The 26081-nt window shown below is 44.2% G+C and overlaps 4 protein-coding genes across 5 annotated transcripts in view; 3 read left to right on the top strand and 1 right to left on the bottom strand.

Moving 5' to 3' along the window:
• The first annotated feature begins 301 nt into the window (after positions 1-301).
• cldn15la (claudin 15-like a) lies at positions 302-9536 on the top strand. The gene is made up of 5 exons (XM_061979164.2): positions 302-518; positions 8490-8654; positions 8725-8806; positions 8878-8991; positions 9057-9536. The coding sequence occupies exons 1-5, from the start codon at positions 302-304 to the stop codon at positions 9139-9141; spliced, it is 663 nt and encodes a 220-aa protein (XP_061835148.1). The 3' UTR covers positions 9142-9536.
• Positions 9537-14100: 4564 nt separating this feature from the next.
• saga (S-antigen; retina and pineal gland (arrestin) a) lies at positions 14101-17151 on the top strand. Of its 2 annotated transcripts, XM_072915261.1 has the most exons (16): positions 14101-14251; positions 14329-14499; positions 14563-14623; positions 14701-14745; positions 14813-15012; positions 15087-15146; positions 15212-15279; positions 15365-15500; positions 15571-15655; positions 15750-15822; positions 15892-16029; positions 16092-16169; positions 16241-16255; positions 16353-16405; positions 16530-16539; positions 16768-17151. In XM_072915261.1, exons 2-16 carry the CDS (start codon positions 14452-14454, stop codon positions 16892-16894), a joined length of 1197 nt encoding a protein of 398 aa, XP_072771362.1. In that variant the 5' UTR covers positions 14101-14251; positions 14329-14451; the 3' UTR covers positions 16895-17151. The 2 variants fall into 2 exon arrangements, with proteins under 2 accessions (XP_072771362.1, XP_072771361.1); XM_072915260.1 differs by lacking the exon at positions 16768-17151 and having other exon boundaries at positions 14170-14251; positions 14435-14499; positions 16530-16558.
• Positions 17152-20495: 3344 nt separating this feature from the next.
• proca (protein C (inactivator of coagulation factors Va and VIIIa), a) lies at positions 20496-22790 on the top strand. Its single transcript, XM_061979165.1, has 9 exons — positions 20496-20662; positions 20782-20859; positions 21012-21169; positions 21291-21315; positions 21395-21505; positions 21567-21707; positions 21780-21898; positions 21982-22099; positions 22169-22790. The coding sequence occupies exons 2-9, from the start codon at positions 20790-20792 to the stop codon at positions 22744-22746; spliced, it is 1320 nt and encodes a 439-aa protein (XP_061835149.1). The 5' UTR covers positions 20496-20662; positions 20782-20789; the 3' UTR covers positions 22747-22790.
• Positions 22787-26081, bottom strand: part of dusp28 (dual specificity phosphatase 28) — a 5872-nt gene continuing 2577 nt past the window's right edge. Inside the window, exons 2-3 of the mRNA XM_061979166.1 lie at positions 23036-23398; positions 22787-22954 (exon numbers count right to left, since the gene is read on the bottom strand). Of these exons, the coding sequence (XP_061835150.1) occupies positions 22853-22954; positions 23036-23380 (447 nt within the window). The 5' untranslated portion in view covers positions 23381-23398 and the 3' untranslated portion in view covers positions 22787-22852. The remainder of the gene's footprint in view (positions 22955-23035; positions 23399-26081) is intronic.

The raw sequence follows: 26081 nt of genomic DNA, 5'->3' as shown, positions 1-26081 counted from the left end.
CTCCATGACAACGCTGATGGAGCAGTTTTTATTCTGGAGGGTTCAGCCTTGGTGGTTCTCAGGTGAGCCACCTTAACTTCCAGCTCTCATGTCAGGCCCATATATGGACTTAGAGGTTATTAGGGGTGTGGCTGTTGCTATGATGAGCGAAATTAATGACATTTTATGGCCCTCCATTCCCCGTCAGAGGACAAAGTCTTCCCCTACCAACAGACGCCAACCGCATTCACTGCAGTTTGTCTTCAGTAGAGTTCCTCGAGTCATTCGTCTCTTCACGACTCGCACGAGTTTGGTTAAAATCATGTCGACGGCCATAGAGTCAACCGGCTTCGTCATGTGCATCATCAGCTGGCTGGTAACCGGGGCGTCACTGGCCAACGACTACTGGAAAATCTCCACCGTGTCGGGCAGCGTCATCATCTCCCAGAGGCAGTTTGAGAACCTGTGGCATTCGTGCGCTGAGAACAGCGCTGGCATCGCCGAGTGTCGAGACTTCGAGTCGCTGCTCTCTCTGCCTGGTAAGTAGGCTCCACATGGACGCCGAAGATGTTCTTCGATTGGATGGTACGCATACAGGAAGTGGAGGAGCAGCAACCTGGGTGGTGATCTTCTCATCTGAAGATAATCTACTTTAAGTTGTCGAGAAGTTTCCTCCTTTCTCTATATGATGTTCTATAACGCTTCATTATTTTACACAACAAAGGTTCTTCTTTTCTGAACGCCAACTGCTCAAACGTTGCATAGCCATAAAAAGGTGCAGCCCACCATTCTTATCATTGCTGTCAATTATTAACTGACCTCGTTACCAACATGTCACTTCTTCTTTCACCTTAACTACTAACCGAGTTGGTTCTCATCAATAGTTAAATCTCCGGGTTTCACATAATGGTCTACTAGTTCAGTCTCCAGGTTCTCATCATGTCATACCAGTTGGTTCCCATCATGTTCTAATAGTTGAGTCTCCAGGTTCTCATCATGTCTTACCAGTTGGTTCCCATCATGTTCTAATAGTTGAGTCTCCAGGTTCTCATGTTTTAGTAGTTGAGTCTCCTTGTCCTCATTATGTTCTAGTGGTTGAGTCTCCAGGTTCACATCATGTTTTACCAGTTGGTTCTCATCATGTCCTAATAGCTGAGTTTCCATGTTCTCATCATGTCTAACCAGTTGGTTCCCATCATGTTCTAATAGCTGAGTCTCCAGGTTCTCAAGTTTTAGTAGTTGAGTCTCCTTGTCCTCATTATGTTCTAGTGGTTGAGACTCCAGGTTCACATCATGTTTTACCAGTTGGTTCTCATCATGTCCTAATAGCTGAGTCTCCAGGTTCTCATCATGTCTTACCAGTTGTTTATCATTATGTTCTAATAGTTGAGTCTCCAGGTTCTCATCATGTTTTAGTTCTTGAGTCTCCAGGTTTTCATTATGTTCTAGTGGTTTAGTCTCCAGGTTCTTATCATGTCTTACCAGTTGGTTCTCATTAGAGGTGTGGGAAAAAATCGATTTGAATTCAAATCGCAATTCTCACGTTGTGCGATTCAGAATCGATTCTCATTTTTAAAAAATCGATATATATATATATATACCGGCGGTGAGGGATGCCGTCAGGCTGAAGAAGGAGTCCTATCGGGTTCTTTTGGCTCATGGGACTCCTGAGGCAGCAGACAGGTACCGACAGGCCAAGCGGTGTGCGGCTTCAGCAGTCGCGGAAGCAAAAACTCGGACATGGGAGGAGTTCGGGGAGGCCATGGAAAAAGACTTCCGGACGGCTTCGAAGCAATTCTGGACCACCATCCGCCGCCTCAGGAAGGGGAAGCAGTGCAGTGTCAACACCGTGTATGGTGGGGATGGTGCTCTGCTAACCTCGACTGCGGATGTTGTGGATCGGTGGAGGGAATACTTCGAAGACCTCCTCAAGCCTACCAGCACGTCTTCCTATGAGGAAGCAGGGCCTGGGGAATCTGTGGTGGGCTCTCCTATTTCTGGGGCTGAGGTTGCCGAGGTTGTTAAAAAGCTCCTCGGTGGCAAGGCCCCGGGGGTGGATGAGATCCGCCCGGAGTTCCTTAAGGCTCTGGATGTTGTGGGGCTGTCTTGGTTGACAAGACTCTGCAACATCGCGTGGACATCAGGGGCGGTACCTCTGGATTGGCAGACCGGGGTGGTGGTTCCTCTCTTTAAGAAGGGGAACCGGAGGGTGTGTTCCAACTATCGTGGGATCACACTCCTCAGCCTTCCCGGTAAGGTCTATTCAGGTGTACTGGAGAGGAGGCTACGCCGGATAGTCGAACCTCGGATTCAGGAGGAACAGTGTGGTTTTCGTCCTGGTCGTGGAACTGTGGACCAGCTCTATACTCTCGGCAGGGTCCTTGAGGGTGCATGGGAGTTTGCCCAACCAGTCTACATGTGCTTTGTGGACTTGGAGAAGGCATTCGACCGTGTACCCCGGGAAGTCCTGTGGGGAGTGCTCAGAGAGTATGGGGTAACGGACTGTCTTATTGTGGCAGTTCGCTCCCTGTATAATCAGTGCCAGAGCTTGGTCCGCATTGCCGGCAGTAAGTCGGACACGTTTCCAGTGAGGGTTGGACTCCGCCAAGGCTGCCCTTTGTCACCGATTCTGTTCATAACCTTTATGGACAGAATTTCTAGACGCAGTCAGGGCGTTGAGGGGATCTGGTTTGGTGGCTGCAGGATTAGGTCTCTGCTATTTGCAGATGATGTGGTCCTGATGGCTTCCTCTGGCCAAGATCTTCAGCTCTCGCTGGATCGGTTCGCAGCCGAGTGTGAAGCGACTGGGATGGGAATCAGCACCTCCAAGTCCGAGTCCATGGTTCTCTCCCGGAAAAGGGTGGAGTGCCATCTCCGGGTTGGGGAGGAGATCTTGCCCCAAGTGGAGGAGTTCAAGTACCTCGGAGTCTTGTTCACGAGTGGGGGAAGAGTGGATCGTGAGATCGACAGGCGGATCGGTGCGGCATCTTCAGTAATGCGGACGCTGTATCGATCCGTTGTGGTGAAGAAGGAGCTGAGCCGGAAGGCAAAGCTCTCGATTTACCGGTCGATCTACGTTCCCATCCTCACCTATGGTCATGAGCTTTGGGTCATGACCGAAAGGACAAGATCACGGGTACAAGCGGCCGAAATGAGTTTCCTCCGCCGAGTGGCGGGGCTCTCCCTTAGAGATAGGGTGAGAAGCTCTGTCATTCGGGGGGAGCTCAAAGTAAAGCCGCTGCTCCTCCACATCGAGAGGAGCCAGATGAGGTGGTTCGGGCATCTGGTCAGGATGCCACCCGAACGCCTCCCTAGGAAGGTGTTTCGGGCACGTCCGACCGGTAGGAGGCCACGGGGAAGACCCAGGACACGCTGGGAAGACTATCTCTCCCGGCTGGCCTGGGAACGCCTCGGGATCCCCCGGGAGGAGCTGGACGAAGTGGCTGGGGAGAGGGAAGTCTGGGCTTCCCTGCTTAAGCTGCTGCCCCCGCGACCCGACCTCGGATAAGCGGAAGAAGATGGATGGATGGATGGATGGATATACATATTTATTTATTTATTTATTTATTTATTTTTTAATTAATCAATCTATCAAAACAATACACAGCAATACCATAACAATGCAATCCAATTCGAAAACCAAACCCGACCCAGCAACACTCAGAACTGCAATAAACAGAGCAATAGAGAGGAGACACAAACATGACAAAGAACAATCCAAAAGTAGTGAAACAAAAATGAATATTATCAACAACAGTATCAATATTAGTTACAATTTCAACATAGCAGTGATTAAAAATCCCTCATTGACATTATCATTAGACATTTATAAAAATAAAAATAAATGAACAATAGTGTCACAGTGGCTTACACTTGCATCGCATCTCATAAACTTGACAACACACTGTGTCCAATATTTTCACAAAGATAAAATAAGTCATATTTTTGGTTCATTTAATAGTTAAAACAAATTTACATTATTGCAATGTCAGCAGACTGGGGTAGATCCTGCTGAAATCCTATGTATTGAATGAATAGAGAATCGTTTTGAATCGGGAAAAAAATCGTTTTTGAATCGAGAATCGTGTTGAATTGAAAAAAAAAATCGATTTTGAATTGAATCGTGACCCCCAAGAATCAATATTGAATCAAATCGTGGGACATCCAAAGATTCACAGCCGTAGTTCTCATCATGTCCTAATAGCTGAGTCTACATGTTCTCATCATATCTTACCAGTTGGTTCCCATTATGTTCTAATAGTTGAGTCTCCAGGTTCTCATGTTTTAATAGTTGAGTTTCTTTGTCCTCATTATGGTCTAGTGTTTGATACTCCAGGTTCTCATCATGTCTTAGCAGTTGGTTGTCATCATGTTCCAATAGTTGAGTCTCCAGGTTCTCATCATGTCTCACTAGTTAAGTCTCCAGGTCCTCATTATGTTCTTGTATTTAAATCTCCAGGTTCTCATCATGTCTTACTAGTTGGTTCTCCAGGTTGTCATGTCTTACCAGTTGGTTCTCATTATGTCCTAATAGTTGGGTCTCCATGTTTTATACGGTATTTGTAGTTGCGTGTCTGCAGGTTGTCATACTGTCTCTGTAAATAAGTTTCCAGTTTCTCATTGTGTCCAACTAATTGAGTCTCCAGGTTCTCATAATGTTCTACGAGTTGAGTCTCCAGGTTCTCATCATGTCTTACCAGTTGGTTCTACAGGTTCTCATCATGTTTTACTGGTTGAGTCTCCATGTTCTTCTCATGCCTTGCCTGTTGGTTCTCAATATGTCCTAATAGTTGAGTCTCCATGTTCTATACAGTATTTGTAGTTGAATCTCCAGGTTCTCATACTGTCTTTGTAGTTACGTTTCCTGGTTCTCTTTGCGTCCTCCTATTTGAGTCTCCAGGTTCTCATCGGGTCCTACTATTTCAGTCTACAGGCTCTGATTGTGTCTTACTAGTTGATTCTCCAGGTTCTCAACCTGTCCTATTAGTTGAGTCTCAATGCTGTCGCTGTGCCCTACTAGTTAAGTCTCCATGTTCTCATTGTGTCTTATGACTAGTTAAGTCTCCAGGTTTTCAACTAATCTTATTACTATTTGAGTGCCCAGGGTCTCGTTGTGTTTTACTAGTTGAGTCTCCAGATTCTTAAAGTGTTCTACTAGTTGAGTCTCCAGGCTCTCATCTCATACAAACGTAACTGACATTACGATATTAACATGAAAAACATTATTATTACGGATTCATACATAAGTCAAGTAAATATTTGAGTATTTATTTTTATTTAAAAAAAATGATGTATGATGATATATTATTAGATAATATTACATAGAAATATATGCAATTTTTTGTGTATTTTTCTCTGTTAAAACAAGCAGAACGAATACATTTAGTAAGAAAAGATAAAGTACTTTATTGATGCATATTATTTCCAGGCTTTCGTGGGTCACATAAAATGATGTGGCGGGCCAGATCTGACCCCCGGGCCTTAAATTAGACACCTGTGGCCTAGATAAATTCACAGATATGAATATGAATATAAAGCTTTAAAGGCATTGGCGAAAAAGTGAATTTTGTGTCCTTGCCTCAACAATTTTACATTGTTGAAATCAAATGTTGGCGAAGCTCGAACGACCACCTCTTTATGTGTCGCCAAATATCTACAGAAATGTGTGTATGTGAAGCATGAAGTTGGCGTGAGGCACCGCACATTTCCATGTCCGGTTCACTCTTGATTCATCTTATCTTTGCGTGAAAAAGGGTGTAGGGCAGATTTTTGTGCTTACGCAAGCTAATGAGGCTCCAGGTTCTCATCGTGTCCTACCAGTTGAGTCTCCGGGGTCTCATCATGTTCTACAAGTTGACAGTGTGTTTGCGTGTTGTTGTAAATCAGGGGTGTCAAACTCATTTTAGATCGGGGGCCACATGGAGAAAAATGTACTCCCAAGTGGGCCGGACTGGTAGCATCACGGCACGATAACTTAAAAATAAAGACAACATCAGATTTAAGTTTAAAAATAGAACAAGCACAAATCATGAAAATGTACAAATCATAATGTTTTTGGGGTTGCGGTTAATAGTATTCTATTCTTATTTGTCGTTATTTATATTTTCTGAATAAATTATGTGATAATGTTCATCAACAGTACGTTATTTATGTAGTTTGATCATTTTCCTCGACTGATGTACTAACATCACGTGGTTTTATTTGTACATATGTAGCATCATCTACAACAGTGGTTCTTAACCTTGTTGGAGGTACCGAACCCCACCAGTTTCATATGCGCATTCACCGAACCCTCCTTTTTTTCAAATTCAAGACAAAGTTATTACCGTATTTTTCGGAGTATAAGTCGCACCGGAGTATAAGTCGCACCTGCTGAAAATGCATAATAAAGAAGGAAAAAAACATATACAGGTAAAAGCCAGTAAATTAGAATATTTTGAAAAACTTGATTTATTTCAGTAATTGCATTCAAAAGGTGTAACTTGTACATTATATTTATTCATTGCACACAGACTGATGCATTCAAATGTTTATTTCATTTAATTTTGATGATTTGAAGTGGCAACAAATGAAAATCCAAAATTCCGTGTGTCACAAAATTAGAATATTACTTAAGGCTAATACAAAAAAGGGATTTTTAGAAATGTTGGCCAACTGAAAAGTATGAAAATGAAAATATGAGCATGTTGACCCTGGATCTCAGGAAACAGAGTGGACCGACACCAGCTGGACTGCTGCTGAGTGGTCCAAAGTCATGTTTTCTGACGAAAGCAAATTTTGCATTTCCTTTGGAAATCGAGGTCCCAGAGTCTGGAGGAAGACAGGAGAGGCACAGGATCCACGTTGCCTGAAGTCTAGTGTAAAGTTTCCACCATCAGTGATGGTTTGGGGTGCCATGTCATCTGCTGGTGTCGGTCCACTCTGTTTCCTGAGATCCAGGGTCAACGCAGCCGTCTACCAGCAAGTTTTAGAGCACTTCATGCTTCCTGCTGCTGACCTGTTCTATGGAGATGGAGATTTCAAGTTCCAACAGGACTTGGCGCCTGCACACAGCGCAAAATCTACCCGTGCCTGGTTTACGGACCATGGTATTTCTGTTCTAAATTGGCCCGCCAACTCCCCTGACCTTAGCCCCATAGAAAATCTGTGGGGTATTGTGAAAAGGAAGATGCAGAATGCCAGACCCAAAAACGCAGAAGAGTTGAAGGCCACTATCAGAGCAACCTGGGCTCTCATAACACCTGAGCAGTGCCAGAAACTCATCGACTCCATGCCACGCCGCATTAACGCAGTAATTGAGGCAAAAGGAGCTCCAACCAAGTATTGAGTATTGTACATGCTCATATTTTTCATTTTCATACTTTTCAGTTGGCCAACATTTCTAAAAATCCCTTTTTTGTATTAGCCTTAAGTAATATTCTAATTTTGTGACACACGGAATTTTGGATTTTCATTTGTTGCCACTTCAAATCATCAAAATTAAATGAAATAAACATTTGAATGCATCAGTCTGTGTGCAATGAATAAATATAATGTACAAGTTACACCTTTTGAATGCAATTACTGAAATAAATCAAGTTTTTCAAAATATTCTAATTTACTGGCTTTTACCTGTATAAATCGTACTGGAGCTCGGCCAAACTATGAAAAAAACTGCGACTTATAGTCCGAAAAATACGGGTATATGTTTTTGGTAACACTTATATGGGGAACATATTCTAAGTAACAAAGACTTAATTTAGAGTTTTTTGGACACTAGGGCAACATATTGTAAGTAACAAAGACTTAATTTAGAGTTATTTGGTTAGTGTTAGGGTTAGGGTTAGGGTTAGGACCAGGGTTAGAGGGTTAGGGTTATAATAAGGCCATGCCGAATAAGGCATTAATAAGTACTTAATAATGACTAGTTAAGAGCCAATATGTTACTAATTTGCATGTTAATAGGCAACTAATTAATGGTGAATATGTTCCCCATACTAAAGTGTTACCATGTTTTTTTACTGGTGCATAAAATGAACCGTGCATGAACATCACCTTGTTCAAACAACAAAACCAACACAGTGCATAAACTCACAACAAATTACACACCTGCAAATCAGTCTGACTTCTGCTGCTGCCGTATCCGTAATACGCCGATAGGGAGAAGTTTTTATTTGCACCTGAGCCTGACTCACCGAACCCCTAGGGTTCGATCGAACCCAAGTTAAGAACCACTGATCTACAAAGATACAAAGAATTGCTATTGCGACATCCAGTGGACACATTTAGAAAAGCTGTTTCTTTCCTTAAAAAATTTCAGGTACATTTTTATACTTGGCAAACTCATCCCGCGAGCCAGGATAAAACCTGTTCGCGGGCCGTACGTTTGACACCCCTGTTGTAAATGGTGCGAGTGCGTTCAGCAGCTCTTTTGTGCATCTTTTAAATATGCGTGGTGTGATGTGTGTAGGTGTTATAGTAAATGTTAACTTACCGCTTCTGGTGTGACGCAACGTGTCCTCGCTGCTTAGGGCATGTGCAGGCGTGTCGGGCGCTGATGATTGTGTCCTTACTAATGGGCCTGGCATCCATGATCGTCTCCCTGCTGGGACTCAAGTGCATCAGGATTGGCTCAACCAGCGACGCCTCAAAGGCCAAGATCGCCGGCACTGGAGGCATCCTGAGCATCCTTGCTGGTGAGAAAGCAAAAACAATTTCACCGAATGAAGTGAGCGTACCAAGTCACGGTATGTCTCATGTTTGCAGGTTTTTGCTGCATGGTCGCATGCTCCTGGTACGCAAGCAGGGTGGTGGAGGACTTCTACAACCCGCTATTCGCCGGCGTCAAGTCAGTCCTCGCCAACAACATCATTGACCACATGTCTGCATGCGGTCTCACTCTGACATATGTGTCGACAGGTTCGAAATGGGCGTGGGACTCTACCTGGGATGGGGAGCCTCCTGTTTGGCCATACTAGGAGGTGGCATGCTTTGCTGCGCCTTCAAGAGAGCGTCGGCTGGCAGGACGAAAAGGTACCAGTCACCCACACTTTGATGTGACATGGCAACTTTTCTGTAATGCCTTCTTTTGTTTGCAGCGGTATCTACGGAAACAGTCCACCACAGAAGGTGTACAAGCCTGCAGCAAAATCAGAGGCAGAGTCGGCCAGAGCTTATGTCTGAAAACCCACGTACACACACACACACACACACACACACACACACACACACACTTACACACAGATTCTTGTATTTGTTACCTTCTTGAGACCTCCGAAAAATGCCTACCTCCTTTTTCACGAGAAAAACGTAGAATTTTGGCAGGGACAAGCGGTAGAAAATGGATGGATGGATGGATAATAAAAGTCGTAATATTACTCAACGCAAGTCAAAATTTTACAACAAAAAACTGAACATTTGTGCAATATTATGATGAAAGTTGGAATTTTACTCAATGACCGTCGCAATTTTACAAGAAAAGCTTAACATTTTGGCAATTTTATGAAAAGAGTTGTAATTTTACTCGACAAAAGTCACAATTTTATGAGGAAACTTTAACATCGGAAATTTCCTCAAAAAAAGTCACAATTTTACCAGAACAACAAAAAAATTGGAGATATCGTGATAAAAGTCAGAATTTTATATGACAAATGTCACCATTTTGCATTAAAAAGTAATAATTTTACCTCAAAAATGTATAATTTTACATAAAAAAAATATAATTTTACATTAAAAAATGTATACTTTTATATAAAAAATTAATAATTTTACATAAACAATTAATAATTTTACATAAAAATGTAATAATTTTACATAACAAATTTATAATTTTACGAGAAAATATAGTAATATTACAGAAGCAGAAAGAATATGAGAAATTGTAACTAATTTTATAAGAAAGAAGTCGACACATTGTGAGAAAATGACTGCTTTTAGTTCATTTTTGTTTTTGTTTGTTTGTAATTGTTTTTTAATCTTCATTATTTACTTCAAGTTATTTCAGTATGTCTCTGTATACATATTTATTTTATTTTTTTAAATAAAATTTGGCCAAAGGAGGCGCATTTCAATTTCTTACACACTTGTGATTACATATGTTGGCCAGAGGGGGAGCACTTAAAAGTTTTACACACACTTGTTATTCCATATGTTAACCCGAGGGCGAGCACTTTTAAAACCGACACACAGTCAATTTGAAAAATCCCTCCTTTTTGGGACCACCCTCATTTTGACAGATTTCACCACCAGGGGTGCAAATGAGACATTCTCTATTAGATGCAATGGTTTTCTGTATTGGGACCATAATATCGGTCCTAACTTGTTCACCGGTCCTCATACGGAAGGTACTTTTCTTTGTTGATGTCTCAAGAAGGGTAGAAATACAAGAACACACACAAACACACACACACACACGCGCACTCTGCAGTGGAATGTGAATTTATGGTTGAATAGTTTGTAAGAATCTGTAAATTCTGAATAGTCGTTTTTTATGTCACCTCAATCATGTTTGTATGACGAGAATAAATGAAGTCTTGTCATTGTGTGTGATTTCTTTAAACGGACAACAAATCTAAGATGACCTTTCAGTGTGTGTGTGTGTGTGTGTGTGTGTGTGTGTGTGTGTGTGTGTGTGTGTGTGTGTGTGTAATCACACTGATGATGATGCAGGACATAATCCATGCAACGTGTGCTGAGCTGCTGACGGCGGCAGAAGACTGGATTAAACGTTATGTCTGTCATTCACGGTGTCTTTATACGTAGACGTGCAACATCACCTATTTCATTGTGTTGTTGCAATTATTCAGGGTCAAAGGTGACTCTGTACATCCTGCAATGTGAGCCTGTCAATCACATAAAACAACAACTATACAGTATGTGTCAACTAGTTGTCGATAAATATACAGTAATGTGTGAAAATAACTAAAAGTCTCCTAAATGATGCAATGACACAATTGTCATCTTTTGCCGTACTTACTGTTACTGTGCTAAGCCTTCTGGGTAATGTTGTATATAAACATTTAGCAACACAGGAGCATCCTGTTTTTTTCGTCTTATATATTCATTTAAAATGTAAGGTAAGGCAATTGAGAATAGATTTTCATTTGCAATGCTGACCTAACAAAGAGGCAGCATTTACATGACCGAGATGTTGAAGTGTGATGAAAAAAGATGATCAGACATTATAAAGTCAACAAAAAACTACCACCATAGATTTCTATTAACAGTTCACAAATGCTTTTACTGTGCAGGGGTAAATGTGTTGGAACATACATGAATATTTGAGAGAGGCAAACAAACACAGAGAATGTCTGCAATTTGTGGACGACGGACCAGACAATGGGCAATGATGGTGTTTCTTTCTGTGATTCAAATCAATGATTACTATTATTAGCTATAGTTAATTAAAACAGTTCAGTAATTTGACAATGAGCTCTGAGTACCCAGCAGGCACAAGACATTGACACAACGTTGATTATACAAACATGTCCTTTGAAACTGACTTTAAAACAACGTTGCAAAATAGTTGTATTTGTAAATTGAGACAACGTTGATGTCCAACGTTGGATTCACCTTGTTGATTGGGAAATGATCAAATTTCAATGGTCAAATCAACGTCACAACCTGACATTGAATAAACGTTGTCAAAAGGCATGTTGGTTCAACGTTATGTTTGAGTGGTAGAATATTGATTGGGAAATGACCAAATTTCTATGGTCAAATCATCGTGAGAATCTAACATTGATTAAACGTCCACAAAAAGCATGTTGTTTCAACCTTACGTTTGAGTTGCTCAATGTCAGGACCTAATTCAACAAGTTCTCAATGTTGTTTTAATGTCTTGTGCCTGCTGGATTTGTGATTTTACTGCAATCCAGTTTTAAGTCTGTGTGGTATAAAACATTTAAAATATGAATGCAGTTTTTTTTCCAATTCTCATTGAAACCAAATTCAGGCCTTTTAGGCCACAACAATCACATAAAACAGCCAGCAAAATCCTGGAGAGACTAATGAGACAAAAGCTGTGTTTCAGTTCAATCAATCATCCATCCATCCATTTTCTACCACTTATTCCCTTCGGGGTCGTGGGGGGCGCTGGAGCCTATCTCAGCTACAATCAGGCGGAAGGCGGGTTACACCCTGGACAAGTCGCCACCTCATCGCAGGGCCAACACAGATAGACAGACAACATTCACACTCACATTCACACATTAAGGCCAATTTTAGTGTTGCCAATCAACCTATCCCCAGGTGCATGTCTTTGGAGGTGGGAGGAAGCCGGAGTACCCAGAGGGAACCCACGCAGTCACGGGGAGAACATGCAAACTCCACACAGAAAGATCCCGAGCCCGGGATTGAACCCAGGACTACTCAGGGCCTTGGTATTGTGAGGCAGACGCACTAACTCCTCTGCCTTCAATCAATCAATCAATGTTTATTTATATAGCTCTAAATCCAAAGTGTCTCATAGGCCTGCACAAGCCACAACGACATCCTCGGTTCAGATCCCACACAAGGGCAAAGAAAAACTCACAACCCAGTGGGATGTCAATGAGAATGACTATGAGAAACCTTGGAGAGGACCGCAGATGAGGGGAAACCGGATGCAATAGACGTCGAGTGGGTGTAGCATAATATTGTGAAAGTCCAGTCCATAGTGGATCTAACATAATAATGAGAGTCCAGTCTGGGGGAGGGAGGTTTTTTGGGTTGGTGCACTAATTGTAAGTGTATCTTGTGTTTTTTATGTTGATTTAATAAAAAAAAAAAAGTTTTTTTAATTTCTTGTGCGGCCCAGTACCAATTGATCCACAGACCGGTACCGGGCCGCGGCCCGGTGGTTGGGGACCACTGGGCTAGAGTATACAAATGAGTTTTAAGATACACACGTGTACACCATTGTGTACATATGCTGTCAGTACTAGAGGTGGGGGATATAATCGATTTTTGGATGGATCACAATTCAGATATGGACGATTATAAAATCGATTAGTAAACATCAATAATTAATAATCATTTTATTTATTGTAAATAAAGTAATGTAGACAGTCCTAAAATTTTGCTGACTACAGAGAGCCACCTCACCAAAATTCCTTTATTATAGGGCACTTATGTTCCAGTTTAGTACACATTTCCATTCATTTAATAAATGTCATGGAAATTAATTTAACTGTTTCTTATTTCAAAGTTGCACATGATAAATGTGTAATTAGTGAAACGAAAAGAAATACAAAACTGCATTAATACACATAAATTAAAGATGTATCAATAATCGATTTTCAATCGAATCGTAGCTCCTGAATCGTAATCGTAATTGAATCGTGAGGTGCACAATAGATTCCCACCTTCAGTCAGTACTATGAAGTTGTAGTCAATGCAGTGGTGAGTCATAGACACTTACCATCCTCAATGGTCAGACCGTGGCTACCTAGCAGAAGAGGGAGGGGCTAACGAGTGGTTGCAATTTTTTATGTAAATATTTTGATTGTCATTATTGGTAAATGTACAATGACAGTAATGGATAAGGGACAGTACTACACTCTCAACATTCACACACTCGGCAACTACACCGTGTACTCTTTGAAGTGTACTGACACATGCTAAACACTTTCTTCCAGCATTGTTTTCATGCTGCACACTTCATTCTGTGTGTGTACATCTACACACACACTTACACACACACACACACGTCTTGCCTACTTTGTGTGGACCCACGTTTGGTTAGTAGGTTGTGAGGGCCCCCCTTTCCACTATAGCTAGAATGATGAAAAAATATATGTAGCACTAGATGGGAGTTGAGAGTTGCAACCTCACTTCGGAATGCAAAACACATAAAGTAAAAAAAAATATTTTACTTCTGTAGTTGTGAGGACCAGGCAAATGTCCTCACAAGTCAAAAGGTCCTCAAAGAAACGGTGGTTTGTCAAGTGTATGTCCACACAAGGATGGTGAGACAAGTGCACACACACACACACACACACACACACACACACACACACACACACACACACACACACACACACACACACACACACACACACACACACACACACACGCACACACAGGGTTTAATCTGCGTTTGTTGTGCTGACAGAAGAGGAATCTGCTTCAATCCTCTCAGCGATCTCATTCACGGGAAACCACCGTGGGGGCGGGGTCACAGCCTGGTCACACCATTGGCTGTCGTAAAGAAGGGAGACATTGATGGACAGCCGATTTTTTGCATATAGAGCCAAACGCTCACATCCAACGTCACCAAACTCCTCTTGCTACATCGTCATCGTCATCCTTCTAGGTGAGTCTCAGCACGTCGTCTTTGTCTCTGTTGGGGATGTCAACTTGGTAAATGTGTTGGAATTGTGTGTTGCAAAGACAATCTAGTGAACTTTTGCCACACACACACACGCACACGCAAAAGAATACTGTACGTGTGTTTGAGTCATCACGGCAACAGCCACTTCCTGTCCATCGCTTGCAGACACCACCTGAGGCAGAATGAGCCCCAAAGATGTGGTTTTTAAGAAAATCTGCAAGGACAAATCGGTGAGGACACATAAAGTCTTTAACATCGGGTGAAAGACAAAACAGTCTTTTCCCCGTCTCCAGGTGGGCGTCTACATGGGGAAGCGAGACTTTGTCGACCGTGTGGACTCCGTGGACCCAGTAGGCAAGGAACATTACATGACCTCAGACAGTCAGCGATATCTAGACGCGGGAATGTTAACCTGTCCTCCCAACCGTTAGATGGCATCGTCCTCATTGACCCGGAGGCACTACAGGGGAGGAAAGGTCAGACAAGTTCCTCAGCGCTTCCTGGTGTCCATGACGGTGACATGGTGTCTCTTGCCACCTCTAGTGTTCGTCACTCTGTCCTGCATTTTTCGCTACGGCCGCGACGACATGGACGTGATGGGCATCGCGTTCTACAGGGAGCTGTACCTGTCCACTCGCCAGGTGTACCCGCCCCTGCAAGACCGCGAGCAGGGCATCCACACCAGGACTCAAGCCAAACTGCTGCGTAAGCTGGGGGACAACGCCTACCCGTTTTTCTTTGAGGTGTTGCCGCTATCCTTTTGACAAAAAATGTGTACGCTCTCTTTCCTTGAAAAATAACGCCCGTACCATTGCAGTTTCCCGACAACCTGCCTTGCTCGGTGGCACTCCAGCCGGCCCCACATGACGTGGGCAAGGTGAGCGTCAGCACCGTCCCGCACTTTGACCGCATCCCAGAATTCAACATGCCTTCTCTCTGCAGCAATGTGCCGTGGAGTTTGAGATCAAAGCGTTCAGTGCCGAGAGTCAGGACGCCAAAGTACGCAAACGGTAATGGCGGCATGAAGTCCATGCATCGAAGCGTCTCCTACAGCGCCACGGTTACGGTCTGCTACATCTTGGGCTTGTCCTTTAGGAGCTCCGTGAAGCTGATGATCAGGAAAGTCCAGTACGGTCCAGACAGCGAGGGAGCGGCGCCATCTGTAGAAATCACACAGGACTTTGTCATGTCGGACAAGCCGCTGCATGTGAGAGCCAGCCTGGACAAAGAGGTGGGCTTCGCGTTTCGCGACCACAAACACTACAGTGCGTACATGTGACCTGCTGCCGCTCTGTGTGCAGATTTATTACCACGGCGAGACCGTCAAAGTGCATGTCAATGTCACCAACAGCTCCACCAAAAACATTAAGAACATCATCCTCTCTGGTACACTTAAGCCCCTCCCCTTTTCCCTTTGGTGGAGCTAGTCTCCACGGTGAATCCCTTCATGGTTTACAAGTTGATGGGTACGTGTCTCCAGTGGATCAGGTTGCCACGGTGGTGTTGTACTCCAACGACAGCTACGTCAAATGTGTCGCCATCGATGAATCGGGGTGAGTTTCACAATAATGACCGGCAAAATGCTCAAGATGTCAGCCAAGGCTATACTTTGTTGTATTTAGGGACGCCGTGCCTGCGGGTGGGACGCTCCAAAAGGTCTACAAACTCCTCCCCCTGCTGGCCAACAACAGAGAGAGGCGGGGCATTGCTCTGGATGGAAAACTCAAGCACGAAGACACCAACTTGGCGTCATCCAGCGTGTAAGCCAACATGTAAAGTGGCCCCAAGCCTGTCCTCATGTGACGCCAACATGTCGTTTCAGCATCAAGCCGGGCGTCTTAAAGGAAGTTCTGGGAATGATGGTGTCCTATAGAGTCATGGTCAAGCTCATCATTGGAGGGTCAGTACTTATACATTTGCAATGAGATCCATGTTGCTTCCAACTCCAATCGCTCTTCTTCTTGTTTTCAGCTTGATGGGGTCAAGGTATGTAGCCTCACATAACCTGTGAGATAGCGAAACTAACAGGAAGCTAGCATGAACCAAGCATAAAGCTAGGCTTCATCAGTTTTTTGTGTTGCAGTGAGGTGGAACTGGAGCTTCCCTTCAAACTCATGCACCCAAAACCTGACACAGGTGAGCAAGGTGCTCCTCGTCACAGAAAACACAACTGTTACACGTTTACAATTAAAAATATTCATATAAAACAGAAACGCAAATTAATTGTCCTCTTCTTTTTATACCGTACTCTTATCACCAGTCAAAGAGAGGTGAGTATTTTCCACGTTATTGATTAGATAGTTGTATCACTCAAACAGATAACACACATAGACACAGATTATTGAATAGATAACTGGGTATTGTAATACTACAGGTTTACGTTTATGCTAGCGAGCTAATGCAAAAGTGCTAATAGTTGTGTGTGTGTGTGTGTGTGTGTGTGTGTGTGTGTGTGTGTGTGTGTGTGTGTGTGTGTGTGTGTGTGTGTGTGTGTGTAGTGAAATGGAGGAAGAGATGGTGTTCCAGGAGTTCAAGCGTTCTTACCTAAAAGGCATGATCTGTGACGATGACGATGAGGAAGGCAATGTGTCAGGTGGCGACGACATGGCGCCTAAAGAGAAGTGAGCGACGGCTAGCGAAATAACAGCGCTAGCTAATTTGATCAACATGAGGTTGTACTTGTAAGTAAGAAGTTTTCATGGAGCCATGCTACTTTAACTGCTAACTAGCGCATATAAAACTTGATTCTATACATTTATTTTATCAAACAAAGCAAAAACTTGATGACTATCGACATATTAGTAAGGTTGACTATCCGTGCTTCAGTTTGTATTTGATATGACAGAAAGAAGCATTTAAATAAAGCACTTCTTTAACACATACAGCCTTTGTTATGTTATGTTATTTTCATTTATTATGCGCCCCCCAACCAACTGTTACATCAGCCCGGGGCGCAGCCCGAGTGGAGAAACAAAAAAACAAAAACAAAACAATTAAAAAAAAAAAAACACACAAAGGAATCTAAACTAAACATTTAAGACTCACAATGAACACATAAATCAAAAGTAATCTGCGGTAAAGAGGTGAGTTTTAAACTGTGCTCTAAAAGAGTCCAGAGTGGTGGCGGACTTAATATTCAGAGGAAGCTTATTCCATAGCCTAGGTGCCATCACTGAGAAAGCACGGTCACTAGGTCACTAGGTTTGACCGTGGGACCTTCAGTGTCATCTGGTTGTCCGACCTAAGGCAACGACCAAGCCTGGAGCTTGTGGGTTGGTCCAGGAGATCTATAATGTAAGCTGGGGCGAGACCATTGAGCGCTTTGAAGACATACGTGACGATCTTAAATTTCACTCTGCGCTTCACTGGGAGACAGTGAAGGGAGGAGAGGATGGGAGAAATGTGTTCCCTCATTTTTGCGCCTGTCACCAGCCTGGCAGCTGCATTTTGTACTAGCTGCATGCTATGGATGGTTTTGTCGGTGACCCCAGCATAAAGGGCATTGCAATAGTCTAGTCTAGAAAAGATGAGCATCAACACGACCCTCCGTAGGTCACTGGGGGAGAGGAAAGACTTGATCTTGGCTATGGTGCATAGTTGGAAAAAACAGGATTTCACAACAGATTTCACTTGCTTGTCAAACTTGAGGTCTGGGTCGAATATGACCCCAAGGTTTTTGACATGGGGTTTTTCAAGAGTGGCCAAACTTCCCAAATTCTTTCTGAGCTGACTGACCGAGGTGGAGTTGCCAAACAGAAGAATGTCATTGAGCTGCAGGAAGCTTTGTGACATCCACTCCTTTATGTCCGACAAGCCTTTAATGTGAACTTCATTATTTATTAGTGTGTGGGGAATACTGCCTTCCACCCGCGTGCAGCTGGGATAGGCTCTAGCCCCCCCGGGACCTCGACAGGGACAAGCGGTAGAAAATGGATGGCTGGATCGAATATTTGAGTCTTTTTACATTGACAGCTAGGCTGTGCATCTCTATCTGTAAAGGTGGGGCTTCTCCACCTGGTTTGACTGCTTGTCCTCAAGGTGTGGCAGGGATCGGCATGCAGCAGATAGCTGGAAAAGATGCTGCTGCAGTGTGCATTCCATTAGCAAGGACATACTTCACCTGAAGCCACACCCTGTCACTGGCCTGCAGCTTCCTTCAGTTGTTTTGCTAACCGGTCGGAAGTTTCGAAAAGACAAACCTCAAGCGGCTCTTGTGCGACCACCAGGTGGGTAGATAAGACATGGGTGCCATTGTTGGCAGCCGCAAAAACCCCTTTGAGGGGATCAAAGTGACTATGCTGGTTACAGAGGACATGTGGTAAAGGAAAAGGCCAGTCATTAGGAGAAAATGATGCATGCGGAGAACACTGATTGCATGGCGGGGATGCAGTGCCTAGAAGGGCACATGTGGCCCACTTAACCACAGTCACCCTTCAACTTTACTTAGACTTGTGCACTCTCCTTCCATTGGGCTGAGCCAGTAGTAAGTGGTAGGGTCCGAGGTAGGACCCAGCTCCTCCAGGGTGGTGTTGTTTGGGCCGAGCATGGCCGGCCGAGCACAGCACACCACAAGCAGGACAAGCAGCCCCTGCAAAATTTGGTGGGGAACACAAGTTAATCTTTCTTAATTTCAATAATGAAATTGTATTTCATTCAGAGGAGCCACTTACAAGCCTCGGGCAGAACACAGGCAGGGGCTGGACCAGGCACGTTACATTGGTGCCGTGACCCGGATCAGAAGGATGTTTAGGAGAAAACAGGCTCATGTTTTCCTGCCAATAGGCCGTTGTTATGATTTCATGTGGTGTATGCTTGTATGCGTGAACCAGTATTCTTTAGAGTATTTGTCATGATCCGCTGCCCGGATCATGTTTGTTTAGTTTTTGACTCCCTCAGTTCTTGTTTTGAGCACCCCTGGGTTTGTGTTTTAGTTGTCATGATTGCAGATTGTTTTCACCTGCCTCTGATTAGTGTTCGGGACGCTCACCTGCTCCTGGGCACTAATCAGAGAGCTACTTCTTCCTTGCTTTCCGCCACACTCAGTCTGGCTTTCTTATTTGCTTCCATGCAACACGTTACGTTTGATGATTCCTTGCTTCTATAATTCTGGATTCCTGTTTATATGCTAAGCTTTCGCGCTAGCTAGTTCCTTTGCTCCCCGTGAGATCGGCACGCGTCTCTTTTGTTTATATCTTGTATTTTTCGTGATTTATGGACAATAAATCATATTCTTACCTGCACCTTGCCTCCGGAGTTCCTGCTGCATCTTGGGAGAACGACCCGCGCATAAAACATGCGATCCAAGCGTGATAGTATTGCTTCATACTGTTTAGAATATTTGGACCAGCTTGTTTTGTTACATGACATGAGTCCAAATATACATACAGATGGAAAGTGAGCATCATGATGAAGTAGCCAAAGAAAGGTATCACTGGACTCACTGCTGCCTTGGACAGCTTGTGCATGTTGAGAAGAATAAAAATTCAAGTAGCGCAGCAGCCACTGGCTTTGATTAAGTCATAAGCCCTGCCCACAACGGCCTCCATCTCACCTGCTGCTATGGGGGAGGCATTCACATGCGACAAGACACTTCACCCTTGCTCCTGATGGGTGCTGGTTAGCGCCTTGCATGGCAGCTCCCTCCATCAGTGTGTGAATGTGTGTGTGAATGGGTAAATGTGGAAGTAGTGTCAAAGCGCTTTGAGTACCTTGAAGGTAGAAAAGCGCTATACAAGTACAAGTACAACCCATGACCTAATTCAACAACAGTTGACTTCTTTAGTACCCACTAAAAATGGACTAGAACTGATTGTTTTTTTACGCTGTTGAGGTGCTTCGGGGGACATGTCTGCCCATTTTTTCTCCTGCAAGCACATGATGACTTGTGGTTGGTCGGAAGTGTTTGAAAAGCCGACCCCGAGCCAGACCCTAAATTGCTGGTGTCCACTAACCAACTTTTATATTGATGAGTCCAAACACAAAGGTAAAGCGAGCCAAGGAGAACGAGAAAATGACACAAAAGATGAATAGTTCCCTTGCTTTCCACAGCCCTGACATCCTGTTTGCTCCAAACAAGGTGGGTCACGTGACACCAGCTGACAGGTTCCCTTTGTCTTCAATTGTCTCCACGTTTAAAAGGTAGCGCCGCCTGCTGCGTTTCCCCGGTGACACATTTGGCCGTTTTGGCGGGGGCCGGAGGGCCGGGCCGGGAGGTGGTTTGTGTTGACAGTCCGGGGCTGCAGACTGTGGACTTTCAGTAAACACTAGTTAGTCATTGACGCAGGAAACACAACCAAGCATCTTCATCAACGCCATCAAGCAAGTCATTCGTTGTCTTGTACGTCTCGCAACCTACGGGCTTCATCGAGGTCTCTTTCTGAAGGGGTGAAAAAGGTAATAAAGGCCTTGTAGCTTCTTTCTGCCACTAAAAAACAAAAAGGTAACATGTCGCAGCAGCTGTTTATTGCCTTTAACTCATCCGCCATCTTTCCAAACCATGTCATTGGCTGCAGGCATTGACATGAGTCGCCTCGCCTTCTGCGTGTGCGTCGCGGTCGCCATGTGGGCGGAGTCTACACTAAGTCGGTCAGGTGAGTTTGTATTTATTAGTAATGTCACTCAAAGGTCCTGATGACGTCACAACAATCATGTGGCAAACTGTAGCAATCAGAGGTTTAACAAACAATCAGTCCACGTCACAGTCCTTTGGAGGTCAAAGGTGTTTGTTCTGGGCCCCACTCAGTCTTTTCAGACCCTCCAAAGGCGCATATGTTGTTGCGGTCCCGCCGCGCCAACTCCTTCTTGGAGGAGCTGAAGCCTCCTTCAATGGAGCGTGAGTGTGTTGAGGAGACCTGTAACTTTGAGGAGGCCATCGAGATCTTCAAGACCAGAGAGGCCACAGTAAGAAGCTAACCGGCTAACAGCCAATAAAAGATGACATCATGGTCCAAAAGGATCCTGGGTTAATCGTGATGTCATCTTGATAAATGATTGATAATGATTGTTTCTCGTCTTTCTCCAGCTGGAGTTCTGGACCAAGTACTCAGGTAATCCAGCCTGACGACCATGTGGATGTTTTTCTGATAACGTGACCCAGCAGACAGGTGATGCTGTTTTGTTTTCCAGACGGGAACCAGTGTGAAACCCACAAGTGTGAGCACGGAACATGCGTGGACATGTTCAAAGACTATGCCTGCCGCTGTAACCCCGGATACGAGGGGAAGTACTGTGACTACCGTGAGTTAAAGGGGTTGGGATACGAACACGTCACGTCTTCACGATGATGTCACTGTCTTAGTTCAAACGGCGACAAACTGCAGTGTGAACAATGGCGACTGTGACCACGAGTGTTCCGAGAGCGGGAACGGCACTAAGAGGACGTGCAGCTGCGTGATTGACTACACGCTGCACGACGACGACAGGAAGTGCGTCCCTAAAGGTCAGAAGGTGGCAGCTAGCTCAAAAATGGAAAGAAATAGCCCTGAAATGTCTCCCAATCACACACGAGCAGGGGCGAGGTCTTGCGGTCAGCTCCTGATAGGCCGCTCATCCTACTCCAAGCCCGTAGATGGCCTCATGCCCTGGATGGTGGGTGGCGAGGTGGGCAAGAAGGGTGAGAGTCCTTGGCAGGTGAGTTTTCCCCCTTCCCCCTTGCTACATTGTAGGCCGCCATGGTGGTGGCATGTAATAGCGCTTGTGCTTCACTCGTTCAGGTGTTAGTCCAGAACGCCAAAGGACGCTTTCATTGCGGTGGCGTGCTCATTGACGAGAGTTGGGTCCTGACGGCGGCGCACTGCCTTGACAACAATCTGCGCCTGCGAGTGCGACTCGGTGAGTTGACTGGCCGGCACCTAGATGGGGGCGGTCCCACGTTCTGATGATGGTGGCGCGTGTTCTCAGGTGACTACGAGCGTTTCCGCAATGAGGGCACTGAGGTGACTTTGCCAGTCGTCGAGGCCTTCAAGCACCCCGACTATGACAGCGTGACAGTGGACAACGACATCGCCCTGCTGCGCCTGGAAAGCCCCGCCCCTTTCTCGGAGTACGTCCTGCCAGCGTGCTTGCCGAGTCGTCAGCTGGCCGAGAACGTGCTTCACCGCAACGGGACGCCCACTGTGGTGACGGGTTGGGGCAAGGATAGCATTGACAGCGTCCGCTTCAGCTCGGCACTCAACGTCATCCGAGTGCCACTGGTCAGCCGCGACGTGTGCGCCGGTCTCATGTCGCACAACATTACCGACAATGTGCTGTGCGGCGGCATCCTAGGCCAGCGTATCGACGCCTGCGAGGGCGACAGCGGCGGTCCCATGGTGACGCTCCACGCTGACACTTGGTTCCTGGTGGGCTTGGTCTCGTGGGGTGAGGGCTGTGGCCGCGAGGACAAGCTGGGCATCTACACCAAAGTGTCCAACTACAATGAGTGGATCAACACCGTGCGTGAAAACTGGGACAAAAGGGGACACCCTCCAGAACCCTGATGTGCACGTGTGCACACTCCTTCAATAAACGGATCATTCACCTGTTTGCTTGCTTTATTTTTTGTCATGTTCTTGGAAATCTTCATTGATGCTTTTGGAATAAACGTTACTTGGATTCTCGTCTCCTCCTCAGCTCGTCTTCGTATCGCTGCAGCTGAGCCAGAAAGCCGGGATTAGGATCAATCACGTGACGGGCTGCCTTCACTTCCTGGAGATGGTAAACGAAGAAAGATTTGTGAACAGAGTCAGGTGTCAAGCTTAAAAAGCCACGCCCACCCACACTAGTCACCTGCAGCGCGTCCGCCAGCGCTGCCCGCCGATACTTCATCAGGTATGCGATGCAGACAGCGGCCGAGCGGCTGCGTCCGTTCTTGCAGTAGACCACGCTGCATCCTCCACGTTGAGCCTCCTTCTGGATGGCGTCCGCACATGCGTCAAAGTGAACGTAGAGGTCCTCACTGGGCTCGTCCAAGACCGGAATGCGCATGATGGCGACGCCGCAGTCGGGGAACGGCTGCTGCCTGGTGACGTTGATGCAGAGCGTCACCGCTTTTTGCTGGATGAACTCGGCGCTACAGGCTGAGTGGGCGTTACTGATGAAGAGTGCGCTAGTCACCTGACACAGCTGCAGCATCCTCTTAAAGAAACATGGCTGACAAAAAGGAGGAGCATGAAATAAGATGACGTCATGTGTATTAATCAGTGCACTTGTGTACTTACGCTTTAGTCTTTTGAGTACACACAGTACAGGCCAAAAGTTTGGACACACCTTCTCACTTCAATGCATTTTCTTTATTTTCATGACTATTTACATGGTAGATTGTCACTGAAAACATCAAAACTATGACACCTGTGAAGTGAAAACCATTTCAGACGACTACCTCTTGAAGCTCATCGAGAGGATGCCAAGAGTGAGCAAAACAGTAATCAGAGCAAAGGGTGGCTATTTTGAAGAAACTAGAATATAAAACCTGTTTTCAGTTATTTCACCCTTTTTTGTTAAGTATATGACTCCACATGTGTTCATTCGTTGTTTTGATGCCTTCAGTGACAATCTACAATGTAACTAGTCATGAAAATAAAGGAAACCCATTGAATGAGAAGGTGTGTCCAAACTTTTGGCCTGTACTGTAGGTGTGCTCAGACTGAGAAGTACGTTAAAATGCGGTGCACTGCCAGTACCTGGATGTTGTCATCAAAACGGTTAGTATTACTTACTTTGACACCCTCAAATGCTAACTTGAAATAATAGTGGCAGAGGAAAACCCCACATTCCGCAGTAAAAACCAAGCTAAACACACAGGCTGTGTCTCAAATGGGATAATCAGTACACTTCAACAAGTTGGGGGCTGAGTACCTTATACATTTGACCCAATACGGTACCAAACCCTGTTACAAGGAAATCAATACCGGTACTCAGCGGTACCTATTTTCAGTGCTTTTTGTGCGTTAATAATGATTAATTGTTACTAATAATAAAATCTAATTTTTATTGAAACATTTAAAAATTATTATGATACCTTGTATCCAGTTGTTAAATCTTGTTTTATTATTAACTTTCTGAGTCAATTTCTTTGTAGGCATTGAAAATTGCAACATTACCGAGAGGCAGTTTGGTTGAGTCCGTTCACAGTGCTGCTGGTGTGATGGCCGATTGTTAGTGTTAGGGATGTTAGGGAACAATATGAAAATGTTATGTCACGGTTATTGTGGCCAAAACTAGCACCTTTATTACAATCGCAATATTGTTGAAAAAAGTACGCACACTGAAGTCCTTGGATTTATTTTAAATAACTAACATAAATAGACACACAGTTAGAAAACCCACTATTTTTTGCATGTTTTGTGTGTATTATGCTTCACTGTTATTGTTTTAGTCTTAGTATTAGTCCTACTATTTGATCTGTTTTAATGGCTAAACTTCTGTAGTTTTGAATATTGGTTTGCACTTAAGTACTTTAAGATTTATTCAAATGAAATCTATTATTATTCATTATTTCTGGTGGGCGTTCTACTCTTTGGTTGTCCTAGTCTTTTCAACACTCTTTGAACACACCGTACAGCCCCCTCTGTCTTGTATTTCTCGGATCGATCATTCCGTGCCATGACAGCACAACTTGTAGGTTCAATGTGCACAATCGAATCGCTCAGTTGTTCAAACAGTAACGTGTTTATACAAGTTCAGATTTAGCTATGTCGTTTCTTAATGGGGAAAAATGTGAATGTTTCTTTTTTTCATGTTAGCATTTAAGCTAGCGAGCCAGTGCCAGTCAGTCCGTGAGTTAATTTGAAGTTATCAATCACGTTTTTACAATCATTTTAATTTAAAAGGGTAATACTAACCGTCGGGAGTTTTACTACGGTTAAAGTGGTAACAAAATGGATAGCAACCAGAATTTTACAAGAATCGGTGCCCGGTTCTACTGTGCTTTTTTTTCAGAGAAGGGGTGTCCCGATACAACTTTTTATTTTCGGATACCAATATTGGAGCCTTGATTATTGGCTGATACCACTATTGATCCAAAATTAAATCCGCACAAATCATACATACTTTATTATTTTGTAGTGTGGAATGTTAGAAAAGACCTGATCTTGTTAAATTACTCAGACAACAATGGTAGGTACAAAAAACACTAACCTATCAACTGTTATTAAATGTCCTGAATTGATTTATTCTATCTTTAAGTTGAAGTGGAGTGCAAGTAATTGTTTTTTGGAGACACCAAATTTCATGATGTTACGCACAAGATGCAGTAAGTTGAATGATGCGAACACGTTTGTTACTGGATATTTTCTAATATGACACTGATTGGAGACTTTGTATCTGCAAGTAAAATGCAACTAAAAGTGTTCGCAATATATCATCACCTATATGTGTAGTATTTGTCATTTTATCCGCGACTCGCGACTCATTTGGTCAAAGTCCCTAGGAGAAGTTTGTTAAGGTACGAACTCTTTTTGTTGCTGAAAAACGGCCGACGGAAACCAAGATGGCCGACTTCCTGTTTGTTTTCAGATATGGGTTTTTGAGACTTTTATGCGCGTCCCACCGTCATTGATGACTCCTGCAATTTTCGTTTCGATACATGAATCGGGTAGGAGGGGCCATGTTTTTCTAATTTTAAGGGTGCCGCTAGAGAGCCAATTTTAAAATTTTGTTTTCAAGGCCCCCACAGTACAACATTTTTCACCATACCTGACACGCTTGCAAAATTTGGGGAGTTGTCGAGCAATTTTAATGGCCTCATAAAGGTTGTCAACGCAGTTGAATAATAATAATAATAAACAGAGCAATTTCAACTTGGGCCCTTGCGGTGCTCAGCATCACACCTGCG

The sequence above is a fragment of the Nerophis lumbriciformis genome, linkage group LG19, assembly GCF_033978685.3.
Source record: "Nerophis lumbriciformis linkage group LG19, RoL_Nlum_v2.1, whole genome shotgun sequence".
NCBI classification, from domain to species: Eukaryota; Metazoa; Chordata; class Actinopteri; order Syngnathiformes; family Syngnathidae; genus Nerophis; species Nerophis lumbriciformis.
Note: the sequence above shows the minus strand (reverse complement) of the source record. Positions and strands in the feature narration are given on the sequence as shown.